At 50.1% G+C, this 17,452-nt stretch overlaps 1 protein-coding gene across 5 annotated transcripts in view; it reads left to right on the forward strand.

Annotated features, from left to right (window-relative positions):
- Dlgap3 (DLG associated protein 3) overlaps positions 1-17,452 on the forward strand; it is a 70,718-nt gene that overhangs the window by 24,457 nt on the left and 28,809 nt on the right. For all 5 annotated transcript variants that reach the window (XM_087660592.1, NM_001301876.3, NM_173138.6 and 2 more), the window contains 3 exon segments: positions 922-2,073; positions 6,060-6,265; positions 6,605-6,677. In XM_087660592.1, the coding sequence (XP_087516718.1) occupies positions 973-2,073; positions 6,060-6,265; positions 6,605-6,677 (1,380 nt within the window). In that variant the 5' untranslated portion in view covers positions 922-972.

The raw sequence follows: 17,452 nt of genomic DNA on the forward strand, positions 1-17,452 counted from the left end.
TCCTGATTGGAGGCAACTCTTGCTGAGAGCTGACCTCTCTTGTCCTGTCGCCTCGGCAAGCCTGGGATGAGGGCCAGGCACACTGGTTCCACAGTGGCTTCTCCACTGGCTTCCAGCTTCTCCAGCCCACTGTTCCTGGGAGGAAAAACTCCTGGGTTCCTTTCACAGTCCAGTGGTCCAATGTTGCCTGCTTTAGCCAGGAAAGCCCGGAGACTTTCCTCCCTCCAAGATGCCTTCTCATGGTCAGGGAGGTTGGCAAAGGATAATTGGCAAGGGGAGAGGGCGGGGACTCCAGTGGTTAGTGTCGGGAAGCCAGCAAAGGTGGGAGGAGCCAACTCTAGTTTTCCTGCCTATGGCATTCCCCAGAGGAGGGGAGCGGAGGAGCCTGCAGTCGGAGGTAAGGAAGTAGACATGGAAGGAAGAGGGGTTCTATGGAGTGGTGTGGAGATGTAGACCTGAAGTTAGTGTTCTCTTCCTGGAACCTGCAGCAGGGGGATGCGGGATAGGGCTGAGGTGGCGGAATGGCTGTGGATCAATTTGCTTCAGCTTAGCTTGTTAAAAGCCAGTTCACCTAATGACTGGTTTCTTTGAATATGTGGTCTGTCTGCTTGGGCTGCCTTTTGTTTTTGATAATCTAAAGATATTTAAAAGCCCATTTGGCTGAGAGCATTTCCTCTTGTGGATGAGTATTTATCAAATTTGCAACCGTGATGAATGATGGGATTATTCTGTGCCCTCGTGTCTTTGTCTATTATGACTGTTTTAAGGACTTTTCAGTCCATGTGTGGAAAGATAGTATAATTAATCACAATAAAATTGGTAGGCAATACCAACAGGGATGCCACGGTGCCTAGCGAAAGATGATTTTAGGTAAAGTGCCTGTTGTTCAGTCCAAATCCCTTTTCTCTTCTATTTTCTCAGGAGGTTCCTGGGGCCTGGCCCCCAACAGTATGAAGAGCCTTTACTGAGGCCATGAGGGGTTACCATGGCGACCGAGGCAGCCATCCCCGCCCAGCCCGCTTTGCTGACCAACAGCATATGGACGTGGGCCCAGCTGCCAGGGCCCCGTACCTGCTGGGCTCCAGGGAGGCCTTCTCCACCGAGCCCCGCTTCTGTGCCCCGAGAGCTGGCCTGGGACACCTTTCTCCAGAAGGGCCCCTGAGCCTGAGTGAGGGTCCATCATCTGTAGGCCCCGAGGGAGGCCCAGGGGGGGTGGGGGCTGGGGGAGGCAGCAGTACCTTCCCCAGGATGTACCCGGGCCAGGGCCCCTTCGACACCTGTGAAGACTGTGTGGGCCACCCACAGGGCAAGGGTGCCACCCGCCTGCCTCCCACACTCCTGGATCAGTTTGAAAAGCAGTTGCCAGTTCAACAAGATGGCTTCCACACACTCCCATACCAGCGAGGTCCGGCAGGGCCTGGTCCTGGACCTGGATCTGGCGCTGCCCCTGAGGCTCGCAGCGAGAGTCCTAGCCGCATCCGGCACCTGGTTCACTCTGTGCAGAAGCTCTTTGCCAAGTCCCACTCTCTGGAGGCACCTGGGAAGCGAGACTATAATGGGCCTAAGGCCGAGGGAAGAAGTAGCTCTGGGGGAGACAGCTACTCTGGTCCAGGCTCAGGAGGCCCCCCCACCTCCCACCACCACCATCACCACCACCACCATCACCACCACCAGTCCCGCCATGGCAAACGGAGCAAGAGCAAGGACCGCAAGGGGGATGGGCGACACCAGACCAAGGCCACAGGCTGGTGGAGCTCTGATGACAATTTGGACAGTGACAGTGGCTTTCTGGGTGGGAGGCCCCCTGGAGAGCCCGGAGGTCCCTTCTGCCTGGATGCTCCAGATGGGTCCTACCGGGACTTGAGCTTCAAGGGGCGTTCGGGCGGGTCAGAAGGCCGCTGCCTTGCCTGCACTGGCATGTCCATGTCCCTGGATGGACAGTCAGTCAAGCGAAGTGCCTGGCATACCATGATGGTCAGCCAGGGCCGGGATGGATACCCAGGGGCCGGGCCAGGCAAGGGGCTCCTGGGTCCAGAGACCAAGGCCAAAGCCAGGACTTATCACTATTTGCAGGTGAGGCTTGGTGGGGTAGGGGACCATGTTTTGAGTCCTCACCAGTCTGGTCAGCTGGGGGAATGATGGATATAATTGGGTGGAGTCCAGCTGTCCCCGTATTGGAGGTCTTGAAGGAAGGAGGCTCTGCCTCATGAAAGCTTGAGCCCCTTTGGGGCCTCTCTTTCCTCATTTGTACATTGGAGGGACCCCTCTAATCTGACCAGTGATGTTGATACCAGGAAGACTTCTTGGCTTGGATGAGATGTGCTGACCACTGTCTTCTGGGGTGGAAGAAGGCGGTGGACAGGACATAATGGCATTGTCTTTGAGCTTGGGGCTTGGGAGTTGGAAAGAAGTCTCTTCTGCCCCAAGCCCTTCCCTAGACCTTTTATATGCAAATCCTGGTGGTCCAGTTCATTGGAATATGAAGGTCAGATTCCAGAACATTCCTCTACTTGGGTTTGTCATCTGGGCTGTGGTGTGGTGGGACAGTCCAGAAAATTATGGAGGACTCTGGAGGAAATGCCTCTTGGGGGATTTTCCAAGGCTGGCAACACACTGGAGTCTGAGTCCTGTTGTCATTCAGGCAGTGTGGTGGAGTGGGTGGGCAAGTGATGGCCGTGACCCTCTCTCATCCTACCCATATAACCTTGTGGTCTTTTTTGCCACAAGGAGCTCTGAGCCCTTTCCTGGGGCTTTCATTCCAGCTTCAACCAGCCCACATTGATTGTGTGAATGTTCCCGGTCTTTTAGGGGGAAAAACGTCAAGTTTTGGAGGTCCACAAGGTTTAGGGTTATCTCCAATGTGGGCATTTCTCTTGGGTTGTTGATCCACATCCATTCATTCAGTGAGCACATCCTTAATACAGCAACCGAGACCCTGGCTGCCGAGGGCTCGTGGTTTTTAGGGAATAGACCAGGAAAGAGATGGTAGGTTATGTGATACAAGAGAGTCCTGGGTCCCTGGAGAACACAGAAGAGGCTCCTCACTCACCTCTGGGCGGTGGCTAGGGGTGGCTCCAGGAGGCTCCTGTGAGGAATGTCTCCTGAGCTGAGTCTCAGTGGAGGAGTTGGAGTGCAGATTGGAGCTGTTCCAGGAATTCCTACAGCGAGTTGGAGAGGTGAGCTCCTCGTGTGAGCCTTTGGGGTGACATTGGCCTTGCCTGTAAGTTGTACACATGTTAGTGCTCTCCTGTGGGGAATCACACGAAAGCCCAGGAGAGCAAACAGCACTGTAGCAAAAACGGGATGAGACTTCTGGGATTTGAGACGGGGTAGGTCAGCTTCAAGTTCCCTCCCTGGGTGGGGAGGGGCTCTAGGCTGAGAACTGAGGAGTGCAGGGAAAAACACACCGTTCCTCCCCTGTAACCAGACCTTGCTACCATATTGCTGCTCCCTGCTGCTTCTCCAGGGCTGTCCTGACCTCCCTGGGGGCTTCCTTTTTAACATGCGCCTCACAGTGTCCTGCAGTGGTTGTGGAGTGGGAGCCCTGCAGTGCGTGCCCTCACCTCGCCTCCTGCCACTCCTCTCTGGAGAGGATTGGTGGTGGGGATGGCTCTCAGGGCCTGGGCTTCCCGAGCATCCTAACATGATGGGGGTTGAGTGGGGGCCTGAGCCCAAGGGTGGGTGAACCGAAGGCTGCAGGGACCTTCCAAGAGAGCCTGATACTCCCCTGTCACATAAGCAGGGGAGGTTGGTTCTATGTGACATGGTAACTTTATTGGGATTTTCCCCTCTGGCTTTTTTCGTTTGTTTGTTTTGTTTTGTTGTTTTTTGAAATAGGGTCTCATGTAGGCCGCGGTGATCTCCATCTCCCTGCGTAGCTCAGGCCGCCTCCATGGGCTTCCATTCTGCCTCCTGGGTATGGCAGGGATACTTCACCATACCCTAGCTTCCTACTCTTTAATGTAGCCTGGTTTCTCCCACTGGACACCGGTGTGTCTGTGAGCCTTTTCCAGATCCCTGCATCCCCCTCAGAACAACATTCATTTCCCTTCGGATGGAGCTCTGGCCCTCGCTGAGCCTGCACCCTTATGAGGGTCTCTTCCTGAACCTTCTAGCCTCACCCTTACCACTCGCCCCACCCCCACCCCCTCCCTAAGCCTGCCTCCTTGGAGCCTCTCCTTGCTCTGCTTAACCTCTTCCGGACTGCATGTGTTTTAAAGGCCCTGCTCCTCCAGCCTTCTCTCCTTACATTTCATTCTTCACCGTGTAGGGGACCATCAGAGACTCCAACCCATGGAGCTGCTCCTTCCCCAACCAGGGCTCCTCAGCCACTGCATCCCTCAGCTGCCCCTGGAGTTAGAGACTACCTTGACTGGCTCTTTTGAAAACACATCCACGGCTGCTTTTCTCCTAAAACATTTCTCCAAACCTTCACCCTCTCCCACTCCCTGCCATCCTTTTCTACTTAAAGTCTCAGAGCATAGACCTCTTCCCTCCATTTCCCTCACCTCTCACCTCAGTCAGATTTCCCTTGAACTTGCCCTGGGCATTGGTTACTGGTGGTCTCTGGGCAGCAGTTCCCCCCAACAAAGCCTTCAGCGCCTGTAATAATAGCTAGCATTTACGGAGCGATTTCTGTGTTGCAGGCTCTCAGAATTGGTTGTTTATCTTACCCACCGACCATTCCGGTGCAGGTATAATTACTTTTACCAATTTACAGCCCAGGAAACTGATTCTTAGAGCTTAATTAGCTTTGCTTGAGTTCACCTAGCTAGCAAGCGACAGGGCCAGGATTTGCCCTGGGTCTCCTAACTGCAGAGCACAAGTTACTGACCTTGGAGAACACTGTGGCATTTGACATAATCGACTCCCTTTTCTTCTTGAAATGTCTCGTTTCTGTGACATGGCATTCTCCTGACTCCCTCCCACCCCTCTGCCCACTCCTTCTCAGGTGACTTCACAGGCCCCCTTTCCCTGCTTTGCAGTCCTTTTTAAAATGTCAGCGGGTCTCTCCTCAGTTCTCTCCCTCTGCCCCCTGGGGTGTCTCCTTTACTCCGGGGCATCTGGTTACCACCCTTGATTTCTCCAGTCTGCCTCCTGCCCATCTTTACCAGTAAACCCCAAGACTGCACGTAACACCTTCTTGGGTGTTCCTGGCCCGACTCAGGGCCAGGGCTCAACTCTGAACCTGTCACCCCTCCCCAGATCTGGACTTCTGTGGCTCAGTGCAGGACAACACCCTGTACCCCCAGGTCCTCAGCCACCGCTCTTCTCAGCCATCTTGGACTCCTCCCGGGCTCCTCTTCCCTCCCCCACTAATCAGGCTCACGGATGCTCAAAGCGCATCACATCTCCTTCTCCTCCTCTTTCCCTTATTCTCATTGTCTTAATTTAGGCCTCATCATCCCTTGCCTGCAGAACAGCCTCAGCCTCCTAATTGGCTTCCCTCCTGCCACTTGAGCTTCTGCCCGGGGCCTGATCTCCTGACCATCTAGCTTTGGTCTAGAAAACACCCTGACACATTCCCTTCAAGTCCCCTGTGCCTACTCAGTCAGTGCGGCTCGCTCCCCCAGCAGGGCAGAGCGCCCCCTACTGCCCTACTGGAGGGTGCTGATACGCTCCCTGCCTGATACCCTCTGTGGTTCCTTGATAGCTGGGAGGGAGTCGGGAGGGCGGGAGGGCGAGCGGGCGAGCGGAGGCCTGTTCAAAGGATGGAGGAGGAAGGGTGAAAGGTCACTGAGGTCAGGCTATCCTGCACGGATGAGGATCATGATTGACAGGCCACTCAGGCCTCTGGTCTTCAATGTCTTGGCATCTTGTCTCTTCTGCTGACCCTCTTTTGAGTAGCTAAAGGTCTCCGGAGGATGATGCAGCAACCCCCACAAGAGAGAGAAAACACCCTGACACATTCCCTTCAAGTCCCCTGTGCCTACTCAGTCAGTGCGGCTCGCTCCCCCAGCAGGGCAGAGCGCCCCCTACTGCCAATGGGAGGAAGAATACCCTCTCCTCTAAGCCGACTAGTAACAGTGTCTGAGGGACAGAGGCCCTTGTCCTTGCAGGTGCCGCAAGATGACTGGGGGGGTTACCCCACGGGTGGCAAGGATGGGGAGATCCCCTGCCGCAGGATGCGGAGCGGCAGCTACATCAAAGCCATGGGGGACGAGGAGAGCGGAGACTCAGATGGTAGCCCCAAGACGTCTCCCAAAGCACTTGCCCGACGCTTTGCCTCCCGCCGTTCCTCCAGCGTGGACACAGCCAGGATCAAGTAAGAATGGTGGGGGAGGGGTGTCAGAGGCGACTTCGGAGTTCCTGCAGGAACTGTATGTAGAGGGTTTTGGATGGGTAGTCCTGCTTAGGATTCAACAGACTATTTTGCTCTGCTCCAAATGGAGTCATAGTCTTTGTCTTAGTGTTTCTTTTGAGTGTGTGTGTGGGGTCTGGGTGGGGTGGAGTCCAGGAGGGACCTCACACTCTGAGTCTCCTGGGTAGTCTCTTTGTGTTTGTGTGGGAGGAACAGAACCTGGTCAGAGGCCCTGATATTATCAGGCCCTCTCTCCACCTGCTAGCGTCCTCCCCTTCTAACTCTGGTATTTGCCTTTTTCAGCTGCTGTGTCCCACCCCGGATCCATCCCCGGAGTTCCATCCCTGGCTACAGCCGTTCCCTTACAACTGGACAGGTAGGGAGTGGCCCTGTATACATGGAGGGAAGGAGAGGAAAAGGGGAGTCAGCTCCATGTGCTCTTTCAAGGCTGCGATGGTCAGTCTCTGTGAGGAGAGAGAGCAAGTCTGGTTATGGGAAAGCCCCGAAACCTGCCTGTGACTTCCAGATCTGCTTTGGGCTGGGGATCTCGGAGAACACACCCAGGAATGCTCAAAGTGGTGAGCATGCGTGAAGGCAGCATCGTTTCTATTGGGTTCTCCATTCTTCTCCAATCCTGGCTGCCCCAGACTCGTAAATGGCAGAGCATAGGCAGAGATGAAGTCTCCTGGGCTATCTAGGCCTGAGTTCTGCAGCCACGACCTCTACTCCCTTGGACCCCACCTTCCCTTTAAACCCCCCCCCCCCCATGTTTCCTACCTAGTCTTTGAAATGACAAGAGTAAACCTGAAATGATGGCTCTGTAATCTTGGCATGTGGGCGGTGGAGGTGGACAAGTTCATGAGTTCAAGGCCAACCTTGGTGTAAGACTCAGCTCTCAAAGAAACAAAACCAAAAGGCAATGTTAGTGTTGACTGTCTCTCAGGGGATTTGTAGGAGTTCAGTGGAAAACATTCAAACAGAAGGCGCTGGTCCAAAACCGATGTTCTATAAAGTGAGTTCCAGTGCTGGGAATGTAGCTCAGTTAGCAAAGGGCCTAGCATTCATTCACAAAGCCCCGGGTTCAATCCTCAGGGATGCATACAACTGGGTATGGAGGCACATGCCTATCTCAGGAGACAGATCAAAAGCTCAAGGTCGTCCTCAGTTAATTAGCAAGTTGGAGGCCAGCCCGGGGCCCAAGAAACCCTATCTCAAAGAAAATAAAGTGACTTCTATACCTAAGCGCAGACCTCCCCTTCCATTAAACAGAGGCAATGGTAGTTTATATTTGAATGTAGGAACAGGGTTGAATAGAGGCTGAACTACTTACCGGCTGAGTGACCTGGGGCAAGCTACATGACTTTTGAGCCCCTTCCTTCCCTATTTAAAAATAGGCATCATAATAGCATTCTTGGCACATAGCCAGTGCTCAATGAAGGTTAGCTATTTTTACTGTTTGCTGGGGGGCGGGGGGTGCCGGGAGAGCAATGCACAGAGCCACGCAGAAGACCGTCCATCGGCTCCCATTGTGAGCCTCGGCAGTCTCTCAGAAACTCTTTGTTCCATTTCCTGAATCAGGGATTCTGATTTGGCACACACAGCTGTCTCTCTGCCTCAAGCCAGCCTCTGTTCCTAGTCCCACCAGTTAATGCCCAATCTTCATGTTCCTTGCCCGTTGGTGACATCTAACATACTTGAGGACCCTTCTTCCTGGGACTTGTCTTCTCTGGTGGCTTTTGGCCGTCCACCCCATCTCTCCCCATGACTGTGGTGACATGGATGTTTCAGGATGTCACCACTGGAGTTTTCCAGGGCTCTGTCCCTTCTCTGTTTTTACGCCCACTCCATGGGTGATCTCATCCAGGCTGTAGCTTTGAATATTACTGAGAACCTGACGACTCCCAGATGTATAACTACAGCCCAGGCATGCACATGGAACTGTATATTGGAGCTCACTTGGCTAGCTGCTGCAGACACTCCCCGCCTCCTCCTCCTCCCCCTCCTCCTCCTCCCCCTCCCCCTCCTCCTCCTCCTCCCCCTCCTCCTCCTCTTCTTCTTCCCCCTCTCCTCTCCCTCCTCCCTCCCTCCCTCCTTCCCTCCCTCCCTCCCCTTTTCCCCTCTCTGTGCTCTGATTAAACCTTACTCTTGTTGAGCACACGCTCCACTCTATCACAGAGCTATACCCACTATCCATGAAGCCAGAGTGCTCTCCCTGCTAGACAACACCCTATCCTTCAGTCCTTCAGCAAATCCCCTTCACAGCATTCCCAGGCTCCATCCACCCTTCAGCAGCTGCACTGCAGGCCCCCATGGGCTTGGTCAGGGCCGTTATGCTGCCTTCTTGTTGGTCTTCTGTGTTTGTCCTGACTCTAACTCATTCTCTGTCAGCAGAGCCAGAATGGTTATTTAAAAATATAACCACATCTGTTTGCCTTTCTGCTCAGAGCCTTGGCCTTTCTCAAAGTAACCAGTCAGGGCTTTGCTGGGGTTTACAGAGCCCCGTGTGAGCCGGCCAGTGTGATTCTGTGTTCATCTCCTAGCTCTGTTCCCTTCCCTTCCTCCACCATACTGTACCTGCCTGCTTCCCAGACATGGACGTTGACATTCTCCAGCCTTAGAACTCGAGCATTTGTTACTGCCTGGGTGTCTCCTTCCAAGATTCTGCTGTGGTCCTCTCTCTCTCTCTCTCTCTCTCTCTCTCTCTCTCTCTCTCTCTCTCTCTCTCTCTCTCTCTCTCTCATCTTTTCCAAGTGTTCTGAAATTTTAATCTAAACCTTCCAAACATTTCCTATTCCTCGCCTTCCTCCTCCTCTCTCTCCTCCTCCCACCTCACATTATCTAACAGTGTATATACTTGGCATATTTCTCCTGGAGGTGTGACTTAGAGTCCTTGCTTTACAGAAGAGGAGAGGTTTAAAGCAGCAAAGACACTGCCCTGTTGTCTCTAATGATGCTTGTCCTCCTGAGTGGATTCCTCTCTTTAGTATTTGCCTTGGACATCTTTTTCCATCTGTGGCTTTAGAGTCTTTTGTCCCGTATGCTTCAGGTATGTCTTTTTAAATAGTTTACATCCACTTGCTAATTGCCCGAGAGTTTTGTACGTTTATATTTATTGTGGTATGCTTGGCTTTATTTCTGTCACCTTACTTCGTGCCTTCTTTTATCCTGCTGGGGTTCGGGAGAGTGCATGCTGGGGTGCATGTGTGGAGGTCAGATGACAACATGGAGGAAGAATTGCTTCCCTTCTTTCACCACGTGGATCCCAGAGATTGAATTTAGGTCATCAGGCTTGGTGGCAATCCCCTCCACCTGCCAAGCCCTCTTGCCTGGCCCTTTCCTGCTTCTTAGATGATACTTTTCTTCCTTCCTTTATGTTGGTCTGTCTGTCTTTCTTCCATTTTTGTTGTGATGGTGTCTCACTGTGTAGCCTAGGCTGGTCTATAACTTGCTATGTATGTAGCCCAGGTTGGTCTATAACGTGTGACCATCCTCCTGCCTCAGCCTCCTGAGGGCTGATGACAGGTTTACGTCAGCACATCCATCAGAGTCGGTGCTTTTCTGCCCCTTTGGATTGATGGAGTTTGCTTTATTCTTTTCTCTGTCAAATCCCACGCTGGTTTGACAGTTACATACCCCATTTTATCCTTTATGGTTTCTCCTGTAATTTTAATGTGCACACTTGACTTAGTCTGCAACCGACAAGGCTTCCTACTCTCGCTCTGAATAATGCACGGTCCTTAGGGTGCTTTAATTTTGATGGCCTCTTTCTTCCCCTTTTAAGCCATAGAAATTTACTTGGGGGTGGGAGAGAGAGGTTCTAGCTCAGTGATGGAATGCTTGCCTAGCATGAACGAGGCCCTGGGTTTTCTCCTCACTGTCCACACAAAAACACTGTTTTCCAGAGACTCTGGGTACTGGAAATGTGGCATTAACATGTCAGCCACAATGCTTTCCTCTGCTGAGGGACTTGTGTTCTGGTGTTTGAACAACAACAACAAAAAAAGACATTTTACTGTCGTTATTGGTATTACGTTTATTTATATATTATTCGTTTACTTGTGTATTTCTGCCTGCATTATTTTGTGCTTCCGCACACATGGGGAGACCAGAGGACAGCTCGAAAGAGTCAGTTCTGAGGCCACCCGTCTTGGCGGTGGCAATCACCTACGTTCTGTGTCTCACAGCGTGAAAGCTCACCGTCCGCCCTTGAGTGCTGGGTCCTCGCATGTCTGCGAATGTGCTGTCCTACTGCGTTATATCCCCAGAATTCTTTTGTTTTTTTATTTTTTAAGTCATATTTCTATATTAGTGCGCGTGTCCTACAGTGTACGTGTGGAGATCAGAGGACAACTTGTGGGGGTCTTGTTCTTTCTCTCATGTGGGTTTCAGAGATCAAACTCAAGTCACCAGGCTTGGTGACAAGCGCCTCCACCTGCCCTTAGAACCCTTCTTGCTTTTTTATTTAAAGAAATCATTTTTTTGTTGTTGCCACTGTTGTTTTGTTTTTGAAACAGGGTTTATCTGTGTAGCCCTGGCTGTCCCAGAACTCGCTCTGTAGGCCAGGCTGGCTGCGGTCTCAGAGATCCACCTACTTCTGCCTTCCAAGGGCTGGGGTTAAGGGCATGTGTCACTGACTTCCGGTCTCATTCAAACTAATCTTGAAATTACTATCCTCCTGTCTCGACCTCTTGAGCAGCTAGATGACAGCCCTGTACCGTCAGACCCGATAAATCACATTCACTTTAATGGAGGTGTCTTAGTTAGGGTTTACTGCTGTGAACAGACACCATGACCAAGGCAACTCTTATAAAGGACAACATTTAATTGGGGCTGGCTTACAGGTTCAGAGGTTCAGTCCATTATCGTCAAGTGGGAGCATGGTAGTATCCAGGCAGGCACGGTGCAGGAGGAGCTGAGAATTCTACTGCGATTTGGTCTAGCTGAGAGTTGATCAGAAGGCAGACAGAAGACAGACTTCCAGACAGCTAGGAGGAGGGTCTCAAAGTCCACCCCCACAGTGACACATTTCCTCCAACAAGGCCACATCTACTCCAACAAGGCCACACCTCCTAATAGTGCCACTCCCTGGGCCAAGCATATTCAAACCACCCCAGGAGGTAGATCTCATAAATTTTTATTTTTTTTCTCCCAGAAAATTCATTTTAATATAAAATGAAATCTTTGCTTTAATCCAAAATCACAACAAAATTAATGTCTCTTACATTTTACTTTAGGCATATGGTCCATTTTGAGGGTGTTTGGGGTGAGGGCACATGACATGTGACATTTGATTTTCGTTTTTTGAGACCAGGCTGGTTTCAAATTCACTGGGTAGCTGAGCGTGGTCTTGAACTTCTGATCCTCTTACTTCTACCTCTCAAGTGCCGGGATGACAGGCCTGTGCCACTATGCTTGGTTTTAGGCCATCCTGTGGATGGAGCCCTGGGTTTTGTGCATTCTAGGAAAGTGCTCTACCCATGAGCGGACCCCAGACCCTTGTACATTTTTACACTATTACTCCTAAGTCATATACACCTCTCTCTCTCTCTCTCTCTCTCTCTCTCTCTCTCTCTCTCTCTCTCTCTCTCTCTCTTCCAGGTCATATCTTTGTCTATGAGTTCCTTCCACCTAAAGTGTATTCTTTAATTTCTCACTGGTGGTTGGTAGCGTGCTGTGACAGATTGATGCCATTTAGCCTGTTGGGGGACATCCAAGTCAGTGTCAGTCCCTCTCACTGTCTGATTTAAGAAGTCCGCTGCACCGTGACTGTCTCTGTGTGCACTTCCCGTTCTTCTCTGGTTGCCGTTGAGAGCTTGCTTAGGCTTTGGCGTCTGCATCTTTCCTGTGGTGTGAGTCCCTAAGTCTGAGGGTTCGGGGCTTTCATGACTTTTTGGAAAGCCCACCCTGCCTCCTTTGTACGTACTGGCTTGGTAGGCCCCCACTCCCTAGCCTCTATTCTCAAGTGACAGTTGAACCTACGGGCCTGCACACGTCGGGGAAATACTCTACCACGGAGCTACATGCCCCAGCCTCCCTCTTTGTCCAGTGTAGTGGTATGTACCTTTAAATCTCAGTCTCCGGGAGGGAGGCGGCTTGTGGTGGGTTTGAGGCCAGCCTATTCTACATATCAAGTTCAAGGCCAACCAGTGCTACTTAGTGAGAACTTGTCTGGACAAAAGTTCTTTTCTTCTTGAGACTGGATGTTTTGAATTTGCCCAGGCTGACTTCGAACTCAGTCTTTAGCCCATGTGGGCTCTGAGTTTATGGTCCTTCTGCCCCAGCTTCCTTATGTTGGGTCATAAGGTTGTGGTACCAGGCCTGCCTGGTTTCTGTGGTGGTGGAGGTTGACCCAGATGGTCTCCAGTAATAAGAACTCCACGAATGAGCTACACTGAAGCCTTTGGCCTCTCCTTTCTCTTCCTCTTCCTCCTCCATTGTCTTTCTGGGTCTCCCATCCCATGCATGTCTGTTTGCTTGCTGTTGTCCCGTGTTTATATTTTCGAGAGTTTATTTTCCCTCTCCACTCTTTAGATTGGACAGTCTGAATTGCTTTGTCTTCAGGTTTGCTGATCACATCTTATATTAAACCTCTCAATAGAATTTTTAATTTCAGTGAGTTTACTTTCCAGTTCTTGAATAGATACTTATATTTCTTTCTTAAATTTTACAAATTCTTTGTGTGTGCGTGTGCGCGCAAGTGCATGTGTGTGTGAGTGTGTGTGTGAGAATGTGAGTGTGTGTGTGTTGGTGCACGCACATACCACAGCACTCAGTCGCAGGTCAGAGGGAAACATAACGGTGTCAGTTCTCTCCTTTTCTCCTTTATGCGGGTTCCAGGGTTGGAATGAAGAGAGCCAGGCTTTCTCGTCAAGCGCCTTCACCCGCTGAGCCATCTCGCTGACTCCACATTTGTTTTTCTTTAAACAAATTAATAATTATAAGGGCCCAGTGAGATGGCTCAGCACTTAAAAGAGCATACTGCTCTTACAGAGGACCCAGGTTTGGTTCTTGGAAACTACATTATGCTCTAACTCCAGCGCTCCTGGGGAGGGGCAGAAGGGAGAGCCAGTGCTCTCTTCCGGCTTCTGAGGGCACCTCAATGCACATATACTCATAATTTTAAAATGAATAATAATAATAATAAAAGGTCTGCAGTTTTGAAAAGCCAATGTAGAATGATGTTGAGTTTAGTGTCAGCTGGGGCTACTCGGTGAGTGAAACTGGCCCGGGCACTGCCGGGAGACACTGTCTAGGCCCCTCCCCCTCCTTTTCATTTGATGATTGTGATTTGTATCCATGAAATCACTGTTACCATGCCTGCCTTTCAGTCTTTAAACATGGCTCCCTTTAGCTCTTTGAATATGGTTGTAATAACCACTCAGTAGCTTGTGTGTGATAAACCCAACATTCGGAGACCATTTATACTTTCTTCTTTATTTGCATGACAAAATATTTTGTTGAGTGCCGAGCAGTTTAGGTAATATAGTGTGACAATTCTGGGCTCTTATTTTTACCTCCTAAAGACTGCTGTTACTTTGTTTATTTGTGTTAATTCCTGGAGGGAACCTGTGAAGTCTGCTTTTCCTGCAACACGGAGTCTCTGATTCTTCACGTTTCTTTCTTTTTTTCTCTCTTCCATTTCCTGCTGCTTTTAAAGCCTCGTTTCCTAGAGAACTGTTCCAGTGTCTACATGGCTTTGTTTTGGCCAAAGATGGGGTAGAAGTTGTCCTCAAAACCCTTGAGGACAATGAGGTTTCCTCTCTTGGTTTATGGTTGGTTTCAAGCCTCCCCGGCTTTCATTCATCACCAAGGTCTCTGGGGCTTCCTGTGCACATGCGTACGGATTCCCTGCTGAGGGATGCTGGGTGATGGTGTACAGGTTTCCAGACCCTTCTCTGTGTCAGTCCCAGAATTCTCTGTAAAGTATCAGGCCAGGACTGGTGAGGTGACCCCGGTGGTAAGCCTGTCGACCAGGGTCTCATCCCCAGAGCCCAATAAAGATGGGAACCCCCCCCCCCAGAATAAAGCCCAAGTGTGCAGACACACAATATACATAAACAACAAACAGAAATCTTAAAAAAAAAATAGGTCTAGTTAGCCGGGCTGCTGCTTGTTGCACAGAGTAACACTGAGGCCAGCCTTCCTGTTCTTGACATGCCTGATGGTGCTCCAACTTCAGGGGGGCCTCCAGCTGCCGCAATAAAGCAGCTCCGTGGATAGCCTGCAGCATTGCGCCTGGAGTGCTGCCACCTGAGAAGCTGGGGCCTTGGGGACTGGGGACAGGATCAGAGTCCTTCTCACCCAAAGCGAAGTAATTTTCCTGTGTGCCTTTGATCAGCCTTCAGAGTGACAAAATGGTTGTTTCTGACATCATGTCCGTCTTTCGAATTGTCTGGGTACAAAGATTGGTTGTTCTCATTTTGTCTGAAGTCCTGAGCAAGTCTGGGGAATTCGCAGCCTGGGCTGTCTCTACACCTTGCCTTCCCCACAGTGCTCCTGGTGTCTCCATCTTGACCCATACTTGTGCAGGGGACCTTCCCTCCCTGTACTGTCACCTTCCCTTGAGGCTCCCCATCTCTTTGCTTCCCTCCACTGCTTCTTGTTAATAAAGGTGTTGACGCTTTATTAAAATTTCTTCTATTATTTCTTGGTTACTATTAACTTATAAATTGTGCTTTAAATTTCACTGAGGGTTTTTTTTTAAATTTTTAGAAATTTTCTGGGGTTCCTTTTCAAATCTTTAATATCCATCCCCAGTCCAAGTTTTTGGTTTTGTTTATATTTTCTAACTTTGTGGGCTTCTTTCTTTCTTTCTTTCTTTCTTTCTTTCTTTCTTTCTTTCTTTCTTTTTTGAGGCAGGGTCTCATGTAACTCAGGCTTGTATAAAACTCAACTGTAGTGGAGGATGTCCTTGAATTCTTGATCCTCCTGCTTCCACCTCTGAGGTGCTGGGACTGCAAGCATTCACCTAGTTTTATCGTTTAAAGTATAAACTCTTAAACATAGTTGATCCTGGGTACAATATAGCCTCAATACTTAGGAGAATGAGGCAGGAGGATTGTTTAAGCCTAGCATTTTGGGGCTATCCTGGGCAAAATAGAGAGACAACATTATTTAGCTAGGCATTGTGGGAATTCAAGGCCAGTGCTGGCTCCATTGTGAGTTCAAAGCCAGCTGGGGCTACAGGAGACCCTGTTTCAATGACAACGAACAAGGAACTCAAAAACAAACAAACAAACAAAAAAACCCACAACAAAATTCAAAACAAAGCCAAACAAATGAATAACAGCAACAAAAGCCCTCACAACCACAAAGTACAGCATGGTTTACACGAGATTTTCTTTTTTGTTGTTGTTGTTGTTCTTTTTTTCGGAGCTGGGGACCGAACCCAGGGTCTTGCGCTTCCTAGGCAAGCGCTCTACCACTGAGCTAAATCCCCAACCCCTACACGAGATTTTCTTATAGCCAAGGTAACGTTAGGTGCAGAATGCCTAGCTTCTGGATGACTGAGCCCAGGAATGATTTAGTTCTGTTTTTATGCCATAGTTTGAATTAGTTACCCATGGCTACGTGATGAATTGTCCAAAGAGCCTTACATTACCTCCTGATTTCTGTGGGCTACCTTAGCCCTGAGCACCTGGGTATGGTGTCCCACAAGGCTGCAGTCAAGGTGGTGGGCAGGCTGCAGTTATATCACAGCCTTGAAGAAGACTTGCTGGCATGCGTACCCTCGGCCCTCCATGGCTTATTGGGCAGTGATAAGAGTTTTACCTCCTTTGTAGTAATGGTAGAGAGAGGTTGCTGGGTGTTTGTGTGTGTGTGTGTGTGTGTGTGTGTGTGTGTGTGTGTGTGATTATCTGTCTGTCTGTGTCTCTGTGTTTGTCTGTCTGTCTCTCTTTGTGTCTGTCTCTGTGTGTTTGTCTGTCTGTCTTTGTGTGTGTGTGTGTCTGTGTGTGTGTGTGTGTGTGTGGGTGGGGGGGCGCACGTGCATGTGCAGAGAGACAGAAACTAAGGTGAAGCCACTCTATCTGCTACATTTTATTCTTTAGAAGGGGACCACTGGATCTAGCCCACATTCCAGAGGAAGCATGTGCCATTAAGGGTATTATTAACCTGTAGACCAGGTTACATTGTCTTGGATGCAGAAGAAGTAGTTATCTCCTGTTCAATGTGGCGTCCTCTAGGTAAGGTCAGAGCAATTTCAATGCTGTGTGATCTCCTGGGATACATTCTGTGGTTGTTTCTGTTGGAACATTCCTGATCTGAGACTGCTTCGCGTTGATTTTTTAATGTGGGCCATGCAAGCCCATGCACACACACAGTCCTGAGACTGTGGGAGGACTGGTTAGTGCATACAGATTCATAGAGGACGGCTTCCCTTCCTCTCCTCGGTATCTCAGCTACGGACTGACTTCCTCGTCATGGGCCCGTGGTTATGACTGATAGTTCTTCTTTTCGTTTTAGTCTACATTATCATTAAGGTTTATGAAGGTTCTCATTTCTGCGTCTCATTTGGAATTCACAGAGGCCCAAAGCCTCACTCCTGCACCAGAGTGGGTGGTAGAACGTAAACCTTTGGTTGCTGAGACCGGTAGCCCCTGCCTCCAGCCTCCCCCCTCCTCCACCGGGCTGTTTGCAGCATTGGCACACACAGTTCATATTCTGATTTCCCAGACTTCTCTTTGCATTGGTCCCCTGGGGACTGATCTGGCTTTTCTTGTGAGCTCAGCTATGCATATAAAACAATGCTGGTTATGTTGAAGCCAATGTCATAGACTGCCTTGGAATCAGAGGCATTTCCAAAGGTTAGCTAAAACGAATACCGTCCTTTGGGTGTCCAGAATATTGCCCGGCCTCCGGCTGGACCCACCAACTCTAGCATGGACAGTTTCCAATTAGATCCAGACAGAGTATTTTCCTCTCTGAGTGAAAACAGCCTGTGGTTCTGACTCAGGTTGAAGTCAGGCCGAGGATCTTATTTCCCAGGAGGACTCTAACTCTCCTGCAAGTGGGTATTGGGAGGAATAGAGTGGAAGTCCAGGTAGGGAACGGGAATATTCACAGTAAAATGCTATCATTTGATAATCACAAGTAGTATGGGTCAGTTCCTGGAGTTTCATGTGCCCATGGTTTCCTTGGGTCCTGGTTCAT

Source organism: Rattus norvegicus, chromosome 5 (genome assembly GCF_021556685.1).
Source record: "Rattus norvegicus strain SHRSP/BbbUtx chromosome 5, alternate assembly SHRSP_T2T, whole genome shotgun sequence".
NCBI classification, from domain to species: Eukaryota; Metazoa; Chordata; class Mammalia; order Rodentia; family Muridae; genus Rattus; species Rattus norvegicus.